This window comes from Pelmatolapia mariae, linkage group LG10_11 (genome assembly GCF_036321145.2).
Source record: "Pelmatolapia mariae isolate MD_Pm_ZW linkage group LG10_11, Pm_UMD_F_2, whole genome shotgun sequence".
Lineage (NCBI taxonomy): Eukaryota > Metazoa > Chordata > Actinopteri > Cichliformes > Cichlidae > Pelmatolapia > Pelmatolapia mariae.
The window spans coordinates 28,421,374-28,438,965 of record NC_086236.1 but is presented as its reverse complement, the minus strand read 5'-3'; the positions used below and the strand labels follow the sequence as shown (position 1 = coordinate 28,438,965).

Below are 17,592 nucleotides of genomic sequence, written 5' to 3'. Positions count from 1 at the left end.
TGCATTGTGACCCACAAACTTCTAACCCCTGTGATTCAATCGTACAGTTTGAGCAGAAGCTGAATAATGCGACTGAAAAAAATTGCACAGTGTATGCCCAGCTTTAGGCTGCATGGTGATATTCACACAGCTGGCTGTTTACTTCACAAGTAACTCAATGTCAGTGTATACTTACATATTTCCACTTGATGAACATCAGATCTTCTGGTGGTGTAGCTCCACCATTGCATGGCATGACAATGGTTTGTCCATACAAAGTAGTCAAGTTTGCTGTTCCCTTTACTGCATAACAAAAGACCACAAATTGTTAGAATAAATGCACATATAAAGTTCTACCATCTACCATTTAACTGAAAAAAAAAAGAAAAAAACCCCAACACATTCTTAGTAACATGTGTACAGCAACAGTTGGCATTTTGAGTACTGCTTGTTTGCACCCTGATTAGCCAAACCTGGGTACATGAACATATCCATGTAGCTCTTCTCCCCTGACTCAGTCAATCCTTGTGCACGTCAAACCCTAACAGTGTTACATTTCCAAGATGTTAAAAACTGCTGAGATCATAAGAAACCCAGCAACAACAAGAAGCATTAATGTACCAGTGGGTCAGTGAGCAGCTCCTCCCAACTATAACTGTCTTAAAATGTCTGGGTGTTAACAAGTGAGTCAAACTATACCACAATATCCTGGCACTCCAAATGTGATGTGTGATACCACACATATCACAACGATCATGTGTAATGTCAGGGAAGTAAGAAAATTGGTGGAAAAAGATGGATGGACAATTTTGCTTGTTTCCCTGTCCAGTTTCTTGTCACTGAATTCTGCATTTCTACAAAAAATATATATTAACTGTTAAAAACAAAACATGTTGAAAAACTGTGAGTACAAACACTCAAATATCACTGAGTGAAATTAGACAAAAATATAGAAAGTGAGAATGGTAAGAGAAAGGCTAACAACAACATACAATGACATTTTTGATTTTTTATTATGATGAAAATGTTAATGCAGCCCTGGCTATTTGTTAAGGTTTGAAGTGACTTTGTGGAGTTATTATTCAGAATTTCACCCTGCTCAGTAGCGAGTAAAAAAAACCAAAACAACTTTGTTTAGTATAGTTTCTGTGTATAAGTCTGTTTTATAGATGTTGAATGTAGCTTTGTTTAAAGTTATACTATATGTGTACTATATGTGCTATATACTATATGTGTAAAATTTATTCTGGCTCTAAGCAAGTTGCTGTTTGAGTTCTTTATAAAGTGCAGATGTTGCCGATCCGTGGAACCAGCACCTCAATACAGAGATGTGAGATATAACGAAATATATCACATGACGATATCAAAACATCTATCGTTTTTTATATTATACTCTATTGTTTATTTTGTGCTGTCGCAAAACACACGGTTTACTGTAATATGTTTTCATTGCTTTAGATGACAGTTTGCAATAGTCACCACGGTACAGCAGAAAGGCCAGGCAAAACAAATCGAGGAGCTCGTTCCTAAACGAGGGCCTACTTCTGTGGCGTGGACGTGATTCAGTTATGAAAAGTGTGACATGGAGGAGAAAACTGCACAAATTATACAAGAAAATGGTCCCCACCACAGACACAAACACAACAAACCTTCTTTACCACTTACACAAGAATCACATTAAAGAGTACAGACAGAGTTTTGAGAAGACTCAAACATTAGAACAGGCTTTTCCCCATGGTACACCATGTAATAAAGACTCACAGAAAAATAATCATGGCTATTACAAGTTACATCTATAAATATATGGTTTCATGCAATGGCAAAACAATTGACTCCAAGTGCACAAACACTTCACATAAGTTGATTTGCCTCATTTATATTATCATTTTATATGTAGACAACGCTGCAACAACAGTTTTGTGGATGAGCTGAACATCGCAAGCCTATATTAGCTTAACCGTGCACTTGAGAGACTGGACACTCTGCAGTCGATGTTTGCAAGCCGCCATACAGGAGCAGTAATGATGGCTGGAGGCATCAGGGAAGCTTATGTGTGATTGTGTGAGTCATCCAGTGTGTGTCACTACGGAATAACACCATGTAAGGTCCATATTTGTTAATCTAATCTAAATGTAAAAAAAAAGAAATAGTACTTTTGATGTGGTGATGATATAAACTATTCACTAAATTTGTAGGAATTGCACTATATAATTTTGGTCATATCGCGTAGTCCTACAAAACAGGAAGTCTAGATGGTCTCTCTGTTTAAAACGCCCAGTCCAATCCAGTCCAGGGGACTTGCCTTGTTTTAACTGCCTCTATCCACTGGTTGTCTACATTGATTTAAAAAAAAGGAGCCCCAAGTAGTCTTGCACTTCAGGTATTTACAGCTCCAGTCACTACTGACGCACTCCAGAGAATGTATGCAATACACTGAATACCAGATAAAGTTGTCACTGACAATGGGCCCAAGTTCACAAATTAGGTTTTCCGATTAGACTCCGGCACATCTGCAATGAACAAAGCATTTGCTAGAAACTCTGACTACATCTTACACAACCACAGCAGAGTTGGTGATAGGAAGACATTGAAGGCATTGAAAATTTCTCTGATGCAAACTTGATATATAAGTGACTATGTTCATGCTAACTCTTGCAACTTCCAAATCTCAATACTCTTTAAGGTCTTGGACTTAGGGGTGAGCGGTATATCGAATATACTGTATCACGAGTTTTTCCATATACGATGGCTAAAATGGCTTTATCGTAACCATTGAGTATAAATTGCCATGGCAATATTAATCTGTCTGCATGCAATTCACTGTGAATGCTTTTTCTCCCAAACTCTGCAAATGCATCATTAATTTCCCCCTCCCAAATGGAAAATTTTCTACCTGGTACACCGTGGTGAATTCTTGCTTCATGTCCTTTTTTGTTGCTGTGATCGTTTGCTGGTAAAGGTCTAGTGTTGACCACAGGAAGAAACATACTGTTGACAGTACAGTCATTTGTAAAAAACAAAACAAAACACTGAGGGGTCGATTTGAATGAGTATACCAGCTCAATTTTAGGCAGTAAATGGCCAAAAAAACATTTGTTTTTGGAGGTTATTTAAACATATTGTGATATATATCATGTATTGTGATGTAGCCAAAAAATATTGTGATATTAGATTTTCCTCATGTCGCCAACTTGGAATGTGAATACCACAGGCTGCAGTGTTCAGAGCAGCGTGAATCCAAGCCCAAGTCTTTGATTTAAAAATTAAAAACAAACAAAACACATTTCTATTCATCTGAAAGAAAAAAAATACCATCCGTTTTAATAAAGAACTAATTTCCTTTTCCTTTTAAAAAACCTAAAATGTGACATATCCCTCTGTCTTTCGGAAGACCATATATAAAATCAAAGTTAAAATTATATAAACTTCTCGATCAACTGCATGCTGGCCCATGGTTAATCCTAGATGTGATGCCCTAGAGAAGCACAGAGGGATGGAAAGACAAGTGCCCTTGGGAATTTAGGCTAATTAATTCTATATGTGAAAATGGCCTTCTGTAGACTCAGCAGGCTGTTGAGGCACCAGCATGTCTGGAGAGAAACAGAATATCCTCTTGTTCAAAATGCCCTTCATTATTTACAATTCATTTAATTAGACAAAAAATAATGCCCAGTACAAGAACTTGTTTTCTAAGGTCCGAAACATGTCCAACAGGCAAGTAAACCAATTAAAAACTAAGACAATGTGACCTGCAGATGTCCTTCCTCCTTATACATGTTAGTGTGCATATTACATGGCACCAGTGGTGGACCTGGCAATTCTAGTTTTCTAAGCAATGCTGAGCAATGCTGGGCAGTGAACACAGGGCCCACTAGAGGACGTTGGGTCTTCGGGCCACCATGATGAAATCTGTTTCTGACTATTTGGTCAGCGACATTCACAACTACTTCCTTGTTCTTCCCATGTCGACACTGAACTTTTACTTTTGTGGTTCCTAAATTATGGCGTCCCCCCCCCCCCCCCCCGGAAAAACAAAAAAAAACAAACTCAACAACTTTTCTCTAAAACACATCAACATCAGTACCAGAGTTAGCTTGTAGTCAGTGTTAATCGGTTTTAGGACTATTTTTAATCAATAAATCAGGTGTTAGTGAATGGTCCCTTCTCTCTCTCTACAGGCCTGACCACAGGACATGATATGGTTGCCATGGTGATGTGTGTGAGAAGTGACATCTCCTTATCCGGTCGTTAAGTGATGACGTGACGAATCCTACTTCCGGGCCTAAAGTAGTCTGCGTTTAATATGGCTTTTGTGTTGTTAACATGTTTAATGTTTTGTATTTTCTTCTATTTAATCTCAAAAAGCTCCTAAAACAGTCAGTGATCACTGTTGACCTCCCTCGGCTTTTATTACCGCTAATCATTTATTTAAGCTCAGTTTTTAAAACCTTACGATGTAACTACAGCACAGCCCATGCAGCAGTATATGAATAACTAACCTCGTATTGTGGATGGATTATCTCAGTTGTTCTCCTGGCTGAAGTTTGGTCTGTTTACAGCATCCTGCCATGCGATTACATTTGTTCCTGACCACTGAGAACCCTCACGTTAACTTTTATCGAGTGGAAAAAAAGTTAGCTTGTTTATATTATGCTAACATAGCTGTGTCGCTAGCGGTCACGTAGCACATCATTATATACAAGCTAGCCAAACTTCAGTAACCCTACAAACGCTGCTGTTTAGTTCACTGCTGTTTAGTTTTCTGTCTTCATTTATGTTGGAAGTGATAGCAGAGCTGTACGTTTTAATTCTATAGCTTCCATCTAAATACAATATAGCATCTATATTGTATTTAGATGGCTAGCTTTAGATGGAAGCTAGCAAGCTAACTTCCTGCTAACTTCTAACTCCGTTAAATGTCATAAATTCCGTTTTCATGGATGCCTGGATGTTAAACTCAATTGTTACACCTGGTAGAGCAGAACGCTGATCATTTTATTAAATATGAAAGACTTTAGACAGTTTTTCAACTCTCAGTAATGCCACAGTGATCATTTGATATATGGACCTGCAGCGGAGTTTAGGCCCAGACACGGCTAGTGACGTCAGACTTAACGACCGGATAGGGAGATGTCTGAAAGGTACAGCCTGAGATGTGGTCTAAAGGCTTCCCTCCAATGTTTGACCAATCGTGTTAACATTCTGTTTTTACCACATGCAATAAAAGTGTTTACTGCCTGGGCCCAGCAGCCTTTGCCTCTGAGCCAGAGAGACGGAGGTCCACAGTCCACATAAAACAAGTGGAAATTCCAACCGTTTGATAATAAATTGTGAAAACTTATAATCTGAGCACATTTGCCTTTTCTCGTGAAAAAAAACCCCCAACAACAATAGCAACTTTCAAGGTAAACACCACATAGTACTTCACAACAAAATACACCAAAGTTAACCAAACACAAGGCCAAAAAGATTCATTTTTAGACGTATTTTAAAAGAGACCGCTGAGACCACATATTTCAGAGGTAGACCCTTCCAGAGTTGCAAAAGCACAGTCTACTTTAGTTTTCAGCTTTGTATGATGCACAGCCAGCAGACCTCAACTACATGGCCTCAGGGGCATGTTAGGGACATAACGATTTCAAAGTTTATTGATGTAAGTGTGTGGTTGTCCATGAAGAACTCTAAAAGCCAGAATGTTGAAATGGACTGTAAATTTAATGGGGATCCAATGCAGCTGGGTCAGCAACGGCATGACCTCAGTACTTGGAAGACTTTGTCAGCACCCTTGCAGCATCATTCTAAACAACTTACAGATGTTCCAAGGAGTTTTTGCTTAGACAAGCGACCAGTGATTTAAGGTAATCTAAACATAATGAAATAAACGCATGCAGGGGTAGGCAACCTTTCTGATGATGAGTGCCATCTAAAATTTCCTCAGAAGTCAATGTGCCATATAGTTGTATTAGCAATGAATTTAATAACGCTCTATATTAACAGTTACACACTACATAGAACAACTTTATAGAATTATATTTGTTCGCAGATGTTGGCAGCTATCAGCAAAAAGTTATCAGCTATTTTGAAACAAAAAAAAGACACTTTTTATCCATAACAAGAACTCCATAACAGCAAATGAACTGTACAACAGAAAATGCAAATGCTATTTATGGTCTCCTCACAACAAGGATCAGAAAAATAAACTGGGCCAATATAGCATGTTTGTTAATATAGAGATACACATGTTAATCTGATCTCTGGTCTCCCACTCGCAGAGACACAGGTCTCCGAGTGTCCAGCATTCAGACAGCTACGTGAGGACACTCTTCGTGTGAGAGAAAATTTGCCCACAGAGATATGTACTGTCACTAAGGTCTCTGCAATGTTCTGAAGACAGTTAAACTTGTCAGGTAGTGGATGTCGAGCAGGTGAAAATGCAAGCTCCATGAACATGCACAGCTATGGATTCCAGCTGCATCTGTAGTTCTGCAAACTTTGACCCCCACAGACTCGAGCTTTTCAGTTCAATCAGCTGCATTTCGATGTCCTCTGTGTCCAGGCAGTTAATGCGAGACAAATCCAGCTGCTCATTAAAGCTTTCTGGTTTGATCAGAAAAGAAAACATTGGTCCATACACCTGAAAGTCCCGAAAACGCATTGTGAATTCTGTCTCGAGTCTACAGATGTATCCGTGTATTTCCGCAGTGCTGATGCTGCGCTGAGCGGACAGCTCCTGAAGCATTTGAAGTGTTGGAATGTGGAAATTTCAACATCGCTTGAAAAAACTGCCAGCTAGTAACATCCCTCTCACCGGTAGGCAAAGTGATTTTTAGCCAATTACAAGTTGAATCTGGTAGTTGGGGTTGTTAGCTAAGATACTGTCATTAAGAAGCGGCACAGCTAATGAGTCTATGCGAGCTAATTTGCGATGTGCACCACTGGTCCGGCCATTTATTTTTTAATGCACCCTCTCAGATTAATTCACTGCGTGTCGTGCCCAGGGCTGGACTGGGACAAAAAAATCGGTCCGGGCATTTTGACTAGAGACCGGCCCACCAGGTATTATAGGAAAAGCCATAAAGGCAAGGCAAGGCAAGGCAAGTTTATTTATATAGCACAGTTCAACAGCAAGGTGATTCAAAGTGCTTTACAGAGACATTAAAAAACAAAAACAAATAAAAAGCATGATTTAAAATGAAAAAAGGAGTAATTTTTGAAATTTAAGCTTAAAAGTAAAACAGTGTGGATTTGGTGCTTTATTCAAATGCAGCTGAGAACAGGTGAGTCTTCAACCTGGATTTAAATAAAGTGAGTGTTTCAGCTGATCTGAGCCTTTCTGGGAGTTTGTTCCAGATATATGGAGCATAAAAGCTGAATGCAGCTTAAAAAACCGGATCCAGATGACCTGAGGGATCTGGAAGGTTCATACTGGGTCAGGAGGTCACTGATGTATTTTGGTCCTAAACCATTCAGAGCTTTATAGACCAGCATCAGAACTTTAAAGTCTATCCTCTGACGGACAGGCAGCGAGTGTAAAGACCTCAGAGCTGGACTGATGTGGTCCACTTTTTTGGTCTTAGTGAGGACTTGAGCAGCAGAGTTTTGAATGAGCTGTAGTTGTCGGACTGATTTTTTAGGTAGACCTGTAAAGATGCTGTTACAGTAATCAAGTCTACTAAAGATGAATGCATGGACTAGTTTTTCCAGGTCCTGTTGAGACATCAGATCTTTTATCCTTGAAATATTCTTGAGGTGATAGTAAGCTGACTTTGTTATTGTCCTAATGTGTTTTTCTAAGTTTAGGTCTGCGTCCATCACTACACCCAAATTTCTCGCCTGGTTGGTGGTTTTTAGGTGTATAGATTGAAGTTCTCTGGTGACCTGTAATCATTTTTCTTTGGCTCCAAAGACTATTACTTCAGTTTTGTTTTTGTTTAGCTGGAGAAAATTGTGGCACAACCAGTCATTAATTTCCTCAATGCATTTACCAAGAGCCTGTACAGGGCCTTGGTCTCCTGGTGACGTTGTGATATATATTTGTGTGTCATCTGCATAGCTGTGATAGTTTATTTTGTTGTTCTTTATAATCTGTGCCAGTGGGAGCATGTAGTGTTAAACAGGAGAGGTTCCAAGATGGAACCTTGGGGAACTCCACATGTGATACTTGTCTGCTCAGATGTGAAATTACCTATTGATACAAAGTATTTCCTGTTTTCTAAGTATGTTATGAACCAGTTTAGTACAGTTCCTGAAAGACCTGCCCAGTTCTCCAGTCGTTTGAGTAATATGTTGTGGTCAACTGTATCAAATGCTGCACTGAGATCCAGTAAAACTAAGACTGACATTTTTCCACTGTCTGTATTCAGACATATGTCATTAAACACTTTGGTCAGAGCAGTTTCAGTGCTGTGGTTGAATGAAAACAGACGCTGTTGTGACAGTGATGTACACTGTCTTGTTGGTATATGTACGATTTCTATACATTTTATGTCAGATAAAAACTTTGGTTGTAAGATTCAGATAATTATTTGTTAAAAGCTAGACATTTTAAATGAGAATAAGAAAGTAGAGTATTTCTTTATGCCCCCTTTTCCTGTTAACGCCCTACCTGGCCCCCTGGCAAAACTTTGCTAGACCCGCCGCTATACAGTTACCAGCTGTCAGCTACTTAGAAAAGAATCATGGTATTATTTCTCAGAAACAGTTTATAACTTCCCCTCAACTCATTCATGTCTCTGATGATTCAGTGAGGACATATCCTGGTTTCATCTTCATGTTTCCCTCTCACCAGATAACCAAACCGATATAATGACCAGCAGCTTTCACTGCTGTGGCTCCAGCAAACATCAGCTGATACTAGAAATTAATATTAAATAAATTCTAACAACAGCTGATCAAGCTTACATCCACTGGTTTCCTCTTTCTGGTGCAAAGTGGGAGATAAACAAACAAGAGAGACGGCACTTGCGACAGAAAAGCCGATCAGCTGATCATTGATCAGTTTCATGATTGAAGTAGCAACAGGAGAGGGAGAGGGAGAGAATAGATCTTGAGCTTTATTGTGAAAGGTTTATGTGGAAAATAAACAAGCGGACACGCCGTGGTTTTACCGTCGTTGTTGCTAACGACAGCGCATAAAAACAAGTGCTTGTCAGTCTGTAGTGTGGTTATATTAAATATAAGAGAAAGAGAGAACTTTAAGAAATTAATATAGCCACTACAGTGACCATCAAAACCATGAAAAAATATTGCTGTAAACAGTTTATTTTGCGACACCAGGAAACAAACGATAGCGTAAAATGAAACGATAGACGTTTTTATATCGTCATCCGATATATATCGTTATATCGAACAGCCCTACTATCAGTGACATCACAGCACCCACCCGGCTGTATAGAAACTCCGTCATGCTAGCTAGTACGCAGTACGAGTTATAGTAACTGACTGTAAAAAGTCACAATGAAAATAAACTCCACCTAAACTTGGTTTATATCTGACCCAGATAGACTGCAGGTCATAACTTCTTACCTGAAGTTCAGTTCACCTGAACTTCACCTTGCTGACCCCTGAATGCATGAATACCAATCTCCAATTCAGATAGTGACATAATAGAATTTCACCTATCAATGTTCCTTAAATGATAAAAACAAGACCAAAACAGATATGTGATATCTCTCCAGAGGGAAAGCAGACTCAAAAGCAATCCCAGAGTTCCTAATGGAAGATTTAGCAAATGAGGCAACGTAACCAAGTGCTTTGATTGTGTTAGGTGCAAATTTGCCAGAGGCACAAACAAGGGTTCAGTTTTTTATACTTGTTGGTGTTGGAGAAAGCTACCAGCCATCTAACTTTTAGAGTCTAATCACCTATTCAGGATAATTTCCTTTTTCAGCTTAGTAACATCCTAGGACTCAAAACAGATAAACTGAAAGTCATCTGCATAGCAGTGATAAGAAATGTCCTTAAAGGTGCTCAAAATTTGCTGAAGAGGGAACAGATAACAGAAACAGATACCCCAAACAGAACCTTGTGGCACACCATATATAAGAGAACTGGAAGAAGACCTGGACTTAGAAATAGCCTAAGCAGACCCAGATACACCCATCTAATAGCTCAGCCTATTGAACAAAACATGATGGTCAACAGTATTAAAAGCAGAGGTAGCTTCTAAACTCAGCAAAACGGAACATTCTCCATTATCAGTTCACATCAAATGTCACTTAACACTCTAAGAGCTGTTTCAGTGGAATAAGCTCTACAAAAGCCAGATTGAAACTAATCACAGAATACTGTACTTGTCCAAGACAGCTATTAGCTGGTTAGCCACAACTTTTTCTAAGATCTTCACAATAAATGGTAACATTTAACTCTTATTTACTCACCGAAAGGCGCACAGCCATTATTTAACAAAGAAAGAGGCCTTTTCCACACAACATGCAAAATGTGACACCATGCTGGTTGAAAGCAAAACAAAATCCGCATAGCAGAAATGTAGTCACACATGTTTTTCAGGTTTGTCAGCCTGTGACCTAAGCATCAAATGACAGCCTCTGTAGAATTAAAAACATCCTGTCTCATTCTCAATGATGCTGAAATACTAGTTCACACATTTATTACTTGTAGGCTGGACTACTGCAATTCATTATTATCAGGATGTCCTAAAAATTCCCTGAAAAGACTTAAGTTGATCCAAAATTTGGTAGGAAGGGTCTTGGCAGGACCTAGTTATCCAAAGCTTCCGGTTCGAAAAATACGGATGATTTTGGTAGCTCCACTGAGGCATCAGGGAGCCAGAATTCAGTTACAATTAGTAGATAATAACCCACGGAGCGCCCAGTGGTTTCACAATCTCAGGTGGGATACTTTGGGTCCAATCCAATATAAAGTTCAGGCTGAGGCCAATTTCTCTCAGTTCCTGCTGACTGAAAGTGACCAGTGCGTTGCACTTAAAAAAGCATAAAAAATGAAAGCATAAAAAAATGCAAAAGCACAAAAGCGTGCATAGCAGCTGGGAGCGCTGTGCTGCAGATGCTGCTTATGTTTGGAGAAAAAAGGGAGAGGTGTGCAACTGAAAGAACACCATCCAGCAGTGAAACTTGGGGATACTTCAGTGCATCCAGAACTGGGAATTTCATCAAAGCGAAGGAATTATGAAGAAAAAAAGACACTTGTGCAAAACTGGGTCTGGGTCGTCACTTTATCTTCCAACACAACAATGACCCAAAACATATTTTGCTCCTAGTAAATAACTCCAGAAGACCAAAGTGAACAAAGTACTGTGTGTTCTGCAAAAAGCTCTCACTTGAATCTGATTTAAAATCTGTGGTCTGACCTGAACACCAAGGTCCATACAACAAGACCATCAAATCTGGAGGAGATTGAGAGATTTGCCAATAAAGAAAGGGCTGGGATTGCCCAGGAGACCTGTGTGAGACTTGCTGAAAACAATAATCAATGATTACCTAGCAAAAAATGAGACACAAATCCTTAATTAAAGCTGCAAGCAGCGATACGAGGGCCCTCGCACCCCAGCACATCGAGCCAAGCCCAACACCTAAAACCAGTGCGTCCGATCTGATGTCACATTGATGGAATTCATGCATTTAACCACCAGCTAACATTTCATCTAATTCAACCATTATTATAGTCGTCCCACTAGGTGGCGCTCTAACCATTACTGACAAATGGCATGAAAAAACATTTCCGAGCTCAAGTCTCATCACGCCTGCGACCTTTGGGAGAGATTGGATATTGTGTTTTTGAGTGATAGCAGATTACTGCTTTTTGGCGAGTGATTGAAACTCCACGTGCCGCCATGACCACCCCGTTTCCCTGAACGTAAAAAGCTTCGCAATTTAACATCACAAAGCTCTTTGGATTCCACGCACTGGAGATCGCGTAAATCTAATGAAATCCCTTGGAGGAGTTCGTCAAAGAACGGTGCCTTAAAAAGAAGGGAAATTGTCACCAAAATTACACATTAATTTCAAAATGGCTGACTTCCTGTTGGATTTGGGATATTGCTCCAAGAGACTTTTTTGTACATCTTGATATCTTCCATAAGCTTACCAGGTTTCAGACTCATACATAAAACACAGAGCAGGGGCTGTTGTTTTGAAATTTTGTAGGGGGCGCTGTGGAGCCATTTTGCGCTATTCAATAAAAATGGTTAAATAACAAGAAAGCGCTCATCACATTGGAGGTGTGCGCCAAATTTCACGACATTTTAAACTTTCCAAGCCCCTCAAAAGCCACTTCATTATTAATGGTGAACCGCGTTGCCACCAGGGTGCGCCGTTCAGTTTAAAGTCACAATTTTCTCACTGAAGCATCATGAGGGACTGATGGTGATATTCACCGCTTTTGAAGTGGCCACGATGAACCTGTGAAAATCAGTGCAACAAAATATAAGACATGACATTTCCTGTTGCCACTAGGTGGTGCTCTAGGTATTCCTGACAATGGGCACATCAATCTGTTCAGGGCGGGTCTGACATCACGCCGTTAAAGTCTGGTACTGATCAGACTGGATTTCATTGAGTTATACTAATTTGTTTCTTCATGGCGAGACATCAAAGTTCGCCATGCTGCTGGGGTCACACCCTTTCGTGAAAAGTCACAGTTTTCACTATAACCCAAGACCAACTCCTTAAGGCTTTCCTGGAGAAATTTGAGACTGCAGATGTCACCCATCACAATACTGTACCCCAAGGTGTAAAATATGACATTTCCTGTTCCCACTAGGTGGCGCTGTCCCTGGTGTCAAATATGGCAGTTGAAATATGTTCAGGGCTGGAGCCTTATCATATGTGTGCTCTTTGGTCCAGGTCGGACCATGTATGACAGAATGAGAGGCAATAAGATTTTCATGGCGAGTCATCGAAATTCGCCGTGGCGCCACGGCCTCACAGTATCGCGAAAACTCAAAAGCTCCGCAATTTAACATGGCCCAGGTGTGTAGTTGACACTGACCAAATATGAAGCTTATACGACCAAATCCCAAGAGGAGTTCGAAAAAGTTCGAGGCATGGAAATGGCAAAATTAGAGCCAAAATGTCACCTTCAATCCAAAATGGCGGACTTCCTGTTGGGTTTGCGTCAATGGTCCCACTGACTTTTTTGTTCGTCTAGGCATGATACACATGTGTGCCAGTTTTCATACATGTAGCTCAAACGATGTGTTCGTAGGGCTGCATTTAACAAGGCATAGGTGGCGCTACAGAGCCATTTCCCAATGCTCATATGTAAACCATTAAAATACAAAAAATCTTTCACCAGACCTGGCATGTGTGAAAAATTTCAAGAGTTTTTGAGCATGTTAAAGCCCTCAAAAAGGCAATTAATTTCGGTAAAAAAAAATAATAATAATAATAATAATAATGATAATAAACGGAGCAGATACAATAGGGCCTTCGCACTCTCAGTGCTCGGGCCCTAATAATAAACAGAGCAGATACAATAGGGCCTTCGCACTCTCAGTGCTCGGGCCCTAATAAGAAGAAGAAACGGAGCAGATACAATAGGGCCTTCGCACTCTCGGTGCTCGGGCCCTAATTATGTTAAAATTTGTAATAAACAGCCATCCATCTTCTTCCGCTTATTCGGGGCCGGGTTGCAGGGGCAATAGCCTAAACAGAGAAGCCCAGACCTCCCTCTATCCAGCCACTTCTTCTAACTTGTCCGAGGGAACACCAAGGCCAGCCGAGAGACATAATCCCTCCAGCGTGTCCTGGGTCTGCCCCAGACCCTCCTCCTGGTGGGACATGCCCGGAACACCTCACTCAAGAGGCACCCAGGAGGCATCCTTATCAGATGCCCAAACCACCTTAACTGGCTCCTGTAATAAACATGATTCTGATAAAGCAAATGAATATTAGCAAGCTCCACATAGAAGAATTATCTACTCTACTCTCTAAGGATCTGTGTGCCATTACAGATAGGACAAAGTCTCTTTCTCGAAATCATGTCTTTAGTTCTAAAGGGCTAAAAGATCTTAATATTCTGTGACATGGGACTGAAATTCACTGGTAATATGCCTAAAATGTATACATGTGAAACACTAGAAGATTGTGTAAACACGTGCATGAACATAGGGAGCATTTCTGTTTCACAACACTGAAAATCTGAGCAGCTTGACAGCGTTAGAGTCATCATATATCACATGTGAAGCCTCATAGTGTAACACTGATGGTTTTACAAGCACAGAGGTGGCTTTCAGCTTTAAAAACAGAGAGGTTCATGCTGCATGAGGCTTAGGATTACCGCCAAGTATTTTAAATGGAAGTAATGGTATATTACCATCCCTCACTGGTATGAAGTATGGACCAAGATATTACTTAAAAAAACAACAACAACAAAACCCCCCACACATATAAGGGCCCCAAAGGGCAACATTGATCTCTCTGTTCAACTATAGTAAGTGTAGGTTGTCAGTCCACTGTCAGTACAACTGCGTTATCAATATCCTGGATGTCCAAGTCCATTTACTCTGGAAGAGGCTGCAAAACTTTGTGAAAGGAATCCAATACGAGTTGACGAGTCAATGAAGTTCAATTCTGTCCAATCCAATACTGAGGTCATTTGTTAAAGATGTCATTAACTCTTTGTCAGTAAGCGCTGCTGTTAGTCGGTGTTAGATCCACTTTAAAGAAAGTTTCACTGACACTGTTAGACTTAGACACTTAGCGAAAAAACTCATACCATGTGCAAATGTAATCAAACTTTTTCCGAGGGAAAGTGTAATTTTCTCTTCTCCTCCGTCTCTGGTTTACTATCTATGTTGTTGGGCTTTGCATTAAATTCAGAAGACGCTGTTTTATTCTTGTCAAAAGGAGCCAATAAATCAGAATGCAGAAGCATGAGACTGCTTTTATTCACTAGTACATCATTCAGTTTGGATTTCTCCAGTTTCCTCTTTTCAAGGTGGGAGGAACTTTTTTTTTGTATATTAAAAGCTACTACTCCCCACTGGGATTTGGCCAAAAACAGTGTTTAACTTCTTGTTTAGTCACGCTCACCTGTAATTGTCAAATGACTTTAAGCTAACGTCATTTCAAGACGGAAACTACCTGACACATCACAAGGCAGAAGTGATACCAGTGTATCACAACGCATCATATGAATAGTGTTCATGTTTGTGTGTTTAGCAGTGATCTCATTTATTTTCAGTTTCAGTTTCACCGCTTCTAATTTCAGCTACTGTTCATGCTCTAGTGGTGAGTCACCGAGTCAGGTGCTTTTTCATTCTGCCGTGAAGTCCGGGGACTTTCTGCTGTGTAACTTATCACACAAACTACTACTACTACTACTACTACTAATAATAATATTATATATATATATATATAAGTACATAAAAATTCAAGACCTCCCTGACTTACATGACAAAAGACATAAAAGTATTTCTGGCTTCTTCTTAACCTACTCGGGCATATCAAACAATACACAAACACACATAAAACAGGTTCCTTTGCTTTACCTTTTCTTTAAAAATAAAAGGGAACTATTTTATGTTAAGTGGGTAAAGTGGGAAGCCCAACGCTGAAAATCAGTCACGAGCATGTCTCGGTTTCCTCACCCAGCTGGTGAATTATTTGTATTTTACGCTAACTGTAGTCTGTATTGTATTTTTGTGTCAAATCAACATCAGCACTCTAACCTGTCTAACCATGCAAGGAGGTATTCCTACTACATTATTAGGGAAGCTTACCTTGAACCAGCGTCCCAGCGTTGACCAGAAACAGCAAAAGTAAAGCGACAGTATCCATCGTTTTGAAAAAAAGAAAAAGATATGTAGCTTGTGGGGTTGGTGGATGACCAGCAAGACAAGTAATGACCAGTGGAAATCAAACCAAGGTTTACAAATATCGCCAGCAGATTTGAAAAGTCCGAAACATTGTCAGCGAAATGCGTTTTGAACTGGGAGGCCGGGCAGGTGGAATACGGAAAAGCTGACGAAAGGACAGGGGGAGGAGGAGGAGGAGGAGATTCTTAGGGGATTTTGCTTCATTGTTGCCTGTAGCACGATCTGATATCCTCGGGCGTTTATCAATATGCGTACTTGTGCGTACTTGCGTTCTCGTGTACTCGTGATACGTCATCAGTCGGAGACCAAGTACTGTTCCAATTCGAAGTACGCATCAAGCCGAGAACGCGAAAAAGTCCCGGATGTGTTCTCGATCCGCCCGTTTCATCGAGCATGCATCGGTGTGGACTTGGGACAGCTATATATCCCAGAATGCATTTCGTCCAAAACTCAACAGCGGACTCCCGGCACATCGTTTTCAACCCCCCCCCCCCCCCCCCCCCCCGCTCGCGGACGTCTCACTACTCAGGTTAAAGAAACTCCAGCAGCTGTCTATAGTATTGAGTCTCCACTAGAATAGAAATAAAAGCATCTCACCTGCTTGTTTTTATTAAGGTATGTACACGTATGTACATGTACACTATTTTTATTAATAGAGGTTTCACTACTGAGGTTAAAAATGATATAGGGCTTTGGAGCGTGATGTCACGGGAGCGGGGCCACGCCCCCTCCCGCCATGACAGTAGGCCAAGGAAAGCACACGGAAGCGTCAGCTATGGTTCGTACGTGCTGTGTTGCAACGTTAGATCACACGATAGGGAAGGCAAGAAGCTGGAAAATTGGCTCTCTTTTCATCGTTTCCCCTCCTGGAGGCAACGGGAGGGACCTCATGTATCCGATATTACTAAACGAAGACGTCAGGCTTGGATTGCAGCGGTCAGACGAGCGGATATCGAGTTCTCTGCCATCCCCAATTTTTTGTTGGTTTGCTCGCGGCATTTTCTTTCCGGCGAGTTCTAAATAAATTCATATCTCTCTTAATAGGCTTTTCGTGTTATTTTGAATGCGCTGAGGTCATAGATAATTAGATAAAACATCCTAATGTGTGATGCTGCAGAACCACGTCATGTTGACGGAGTAGCGTATTATTTGGCATTATTGCAGGCAAACCAGCATATGAAATATGAAACAGAAAAGAAAAGTATGTTTATTTTTTTATTCAAGATCTGTTGACATGTACTTAGCAAGTACATACACATGAAATGCAAACTATTTACATGGCAACGCACAGCTGGCAACCTCTGGCTGTATCTTGGTCATATGGTCAACGTACTCACAACGTGGAGGCTTAAAAACGGCCAAATCTTGTACCCAACCGTTTGTGAATTAGATGTGCGCCTCCAGGAATTTATAATTCCTAAAATGATTCGCCGTGTATGCGCTGACTCCACAGACAAGGTACGCGACGATATCGGGATAGGACAACGGCGGTAGGCTGTCTGGGTTTCCGCTCCACTGCCTTTTTTCATACGGGTCCACATTACCGATGCACGCTATTTTTTCCATGTACCGTTTCTTGGCGTCTGGGCGCAGTCGGTCGCGATACAGCCCTTTGTCTTTTGCGTTGATTTTAAGCGTGGTTCTGGCAGTCCTGCTTCCAACACAGTGTGTTTGTTTTGATTTGTGGCCTTCTGACATGGCGCCGCGATCCCACAATGCACTGCGGCGTGACGTCAACTCCAAAGCCCTATATAAGTCACTTAGATCACTTCTAAATGTTAATGTTTGGTTTATTTCAGTGTTTTATTTGTTTC

General features: G+C 40.6%; 1 protein-coding gene across 2 annotated transcripts in view; it reads right to left on the bottom strand.

Moving 5' to 3' along the window:
* alcama (activated leukocyte cell adhesion molecule a) overlaps window positions 1–16,279 on the bottom strand; it is a 78,770-nt gene extending 62,491 nt beyond the window's left edge. For both annotated transcript variants that reach the window (XM_063487878.1, XM_063487879.1), the window contains exons 1-2: window positions 15,683–16,279; window positions 176–282 (exon numbers count right to left, since the gene is read on the bottom strand). In XM_063487878.1, the coding sequence (XP_063343948.1) occupies window positions 176–282; window positions 15,683–15,740 (165 nt within the window). In that variant the 5' untranslated portion in view covers window positions 15,741–16,279. The remainder of the gene's footprint in view (window positions 1–175; window positions 283–15,682) is intronic.
* Window positions 16,280–17,592: the final 1,313 nt, after the last annotated feature.